At 40.0% G+C, this 3,804-nt stretch overlaps 1 protein-coding gene across 1 annotated transcript in view; it reads right to left on the reverse strand.

The window, feature by feature from the left end:
* The window catches only part of LOC128250639 (uncharacterized), a 44,211-nt gene that overhangs the window by 15,930 nt on the left and 24,477 nt on the right, over positions 1 to 3,804 (reverse strand). The window contains exon 3 of the mRNA XM_052976153.1: positions 1,105 to 1,199. Within this exon, the coding sequence (XP_052832113.1) occupies positions 1,105 to 1,199 (95 nt within the window). The remainder of the gene's footprint in view (positions 1 to 1,104; positions 1,200 to 3,804) is intronic.

The raw sequence follows: 3,804 nt of genomic DNA on the forward strand, positions 1-3,804 counted from the left end.
TATATATGGGGGGAGGGCTGAAAAGTTCCTGGCTTTGGGTAAAAAAAAAACACAGGAGGATCAGTTATGATTTTATTCAACATATTTCCCTCTCAGATTCACACACTTATTGCAGCAGTCCTTCAGTTTTTCTAAGCCTTGTAAAAGAACTCAGAAAGTTGGGCCTCCAACTAGGCCTTTCACAATACCCTTAAAGCCAAAAAATTTTCAGCACTCCCTTGTATGTATATCTATATCTGTCTGTCTATATATATATATATGTATATATAGAGTATTCGGGCTCAATTTGACAACATTTTTTGTCTCCTTTTTTCAGGAACAGCTCGATGCATTAGCAAACGGTCAATGGCATTGGAGAGCATAAAGAAGTTGTGTTGAGAAAAAGTTAGCTGACATGGAGTACTAGAAACCATCTATATATTGAAAAACAGTTATCTGTATCCTGATGATTCAAGCCAGGAATCAAGATGCCAATATCATGACTGCTGCAAGATACGATATGGACAGCTGCACTGGAGACTACATAGCTGTGGCTAGCAAGAAAAGACACAACAGGTGTTGTGACTGCATCTGCATACTGGAATTTATCCCCACATCCTTGAACTTGGCCACAGTGGAAGCTGAATGCTGCTACTTTCACTAAACTGTTATCTCCCAGCCATAATCTAGTTAGTACTCTTTAATTTTTTAAAATAGTGTTATATTTGGATGAGATATTGTTTTTTTCCTGTTATGCAAGCTGTAAATTTAGCCTCAACACTACGAGTGCATGCATGTATATATAACCCAAGTGAAATCGTAGTCGTGACCAGTGACATTCAAAAGGCACTTGTGCCAGTGACAAATAAATGGCATCCATGCTGGTGACACATGAAAGGCACCCACTACACCTTTTGGAGGGGTCGGTTAAGAAACCTCCCAGCCACACAGCCATGCCTACTTCGTATAATTCATAAAATAGATTTGAAGAGATGGGAGATGAAGGAGATGGAAAGGAAAAAGTAAAAGAAAAAGTATAGAGGGAGGGGAGGGAAATGTAAAAGGAGGAGTAAAAGAGAGACAGGGAAGGGACATGAAATGAGAGCCTTAAACAAGACACTTTACCTGTGATGGTGATACTGCCTGTAGAAAAGACCTTTAGTGTGGCCTTGAGATTTTTGATCTTGAAGGTGACACCTGGATGGAGTTCTGGTTCATAGCTGGAAATAGAGAGAAATAGAGGACAGTGGAAGGATGGATGGATACATACATACACACACACATATATACAATGCATATATACATACATACGTGTGTGTGTGTGTGTGTGTGTGTGTGTGTGTGTAAAGGAGAGAGAGAGAGAGAGAAAGAGAGAAAGTCATGGCAAAAATTGCTTCAAACATAGGCGTAAGAGTGGCTACGTGGTAAGTAGCTTGCTTACCAACCACATGGCTCCAGGTTCAGTCCCACTGCATGGCACCTTGGGCAAGTGTCTTCTACTATAGCCTCGGGCCGACCAAAGCCTTGTGAGTGGATTTGGTAGACGGAAACTGAAAGAAGCCCGTCGTATGTATGTGTGTGCATATATATATATATATATATATATATATATATATATGTGTGTGTGTGTGTGTGTGTGTTTTCCCCCCAACATCGCTTGACAGCCGATGCTGGTGTTGTTATGTCCCCGTAACTTAGTGGTTCGGCAAAAAAGACCGATAGAATAAGTACTAGGCTTAGAAAGAATAAGTCCTGGGGTTGATTTGCTTGACTAAAGGTGGTGCTCCAGCATGGCCACAGTCAAATGACTGAAACAAGTAATAGAGTGAACATCTTCACCATTACATGAAACAACAAAGGGAGGTAAATATCCAGCAATATCAACAACTGGAGTAAATGACAAACATGTAAGAAAGGATATCTGAACATGTGTGTATGTATGTATGTATGTATGCATGCTAGTGTGTGCATATGTTTGCATGTACATGTGTGCAAGAGTGTGTACATGCAAGCATGTGTGTGTATGTGTGCAAGCATGTGTTTGTGTGTTCATGTGTGGAAACGTGTGCATATATATTTGTGTGTATATGGGTACATGATGAGTGCATGCAAGTGAAAAATTTCACTGGATGTGTGTATGCATGCAAGTGTATGTGTAGTTATGTGTAAAAATGTGCATACATTTCTGTGCATGAGTGGATATATAAGTGTGTTCACGTGTATTTATATGCAAGTGTGTTCAAACATTTTATGCAAACGCATGCGTCACTTTGTAGAGGAAAGAGGATTAAATGTTTTAACTGTTTCTATCATGCCCTCCCCTGTTATTTTCACAACCACTTAACCTAAACAACTAAAAAAGAACGTTTTAGATTGGTTCAAATATTTGACCTGTAAAAGGGCCATTTCCACTGTGGTTCGCCATGGAGTAAAGTCCTCACTTTAGACAATTGGCAAAAAAACAAGTCATTTCAGAGATCCCCCTGTGAACTGATGAATGCATTTCAAGCCTCTTTGCTATCGTCAGTCAATATATTCCAAATATAGTTTCAAAAAAAAATTAAGCAAATGGGTGGGGACAACAGAACACTCCACAAGACGGAAACTGCTTTCTCTGAGCCATAAACAACAAAACATAACTGATCAACAAACTGTTCTGTAATTTAACGATAAATCATGATGGACACAAGCAGATTAAGAATTTCATTTGGTAACTTCATAGTTCCATGTTCTATCCCAGATTGTCTTCTATAGTAAAATACACTTTAGGCAGTGTTTTATACAAAGCTTTGACCATCCCTTGTTAATAAATTTTGAGAAATTGAAACTGTACTAAATCGAATCGTTTGTGATCATTTAATGCTCATTTTCCATGCTGGCATGGGCTGAAAGGCTATAAGATCCAGTGAGGCTGCACTAAGCTCCAATGCCAGCTTTGGCATGGTTCCTACAGCTGGATGCCCTTCCTAATACCAACCACTTTAAAGTGTATTGGGTGCTTTTTTTTGTGACACTAGCACCAGTGAGGTTGCCAAGTTACTTGCAAAGCAGAAAAAGACAAGAGGTACCAGCTGTGGAATGAGGGGAGTATTATTTGAGAGGGGAAGTTGGCTATATGCCAGGAACCGAAACGCTAAATTGGATAAGTACAGGTGTTTTCTTATAAAGGAGGTACATGACTGTCCCACATAACATAAGAATAGGTACAAGTAGATGGGAAGGAGATAAAGATGGAAGTGATGGGGTACTAGAGCAAATTCTCAAGGTACGAGGAGGTGAGAAAGAGAGAACATGGACAGTGGGTCAGAGAAGAGTAGTGGGTACTTTCTTAAGAGTATGATGGAAGGTAACAGATAGGGCAGAGGTGAATGTAGGGAATGATGAAGAGGGGTGGATGTGAAGCTGATGAGAAATATCAGTATGGAAAGTAGGTAAGATGAGACAGAAATGGCTCAGGGAGGATAGATGATAAGGTAGATGTGCAAAGTGTAGGAGTGGTGAGGAGGAAAAGTGTAGGAATGCATAAGGATGACTATACTGAATGGGGTGTGATGGCAGACATGTGGTGTTGAGAATGATAGCACACTTGTGAGTTGTTATAAAGGAATAAGACAGGAAGGAGATAACTGTAGGAACAGAGAGATAGATTAGTGAAAACAATGTGGGTGGGGAAGGAAGGATAATGAGATAAGGAATGGAAATGGTGCCAGTAGAAGAGGGGAGTAGTAGTGCAAAAAAAAATGGGAGGAGTAATATGTGCTGATTCTGCCCTTAAGTGATTACAGGCATTAAATAGTGCTATAGACAAGAATGATGGAGGGCTGC

Source organism: Octopus bimaculoides, chromosome 23 (assembly GCF_001194135.2).
Source record: "Octopus bimaculoides isolate UCB-OBI-ISO-001 chromosome 23, ASM119413v2, whole genome shotgun sequence".
In the NCBI taxonomy this organism is placed as follows: Eukaryota; Metazoa; Mollusca; class Cephalopoda; order Octopoda; family Octopodidae; genus Octopus; species Octopus bimaculoides.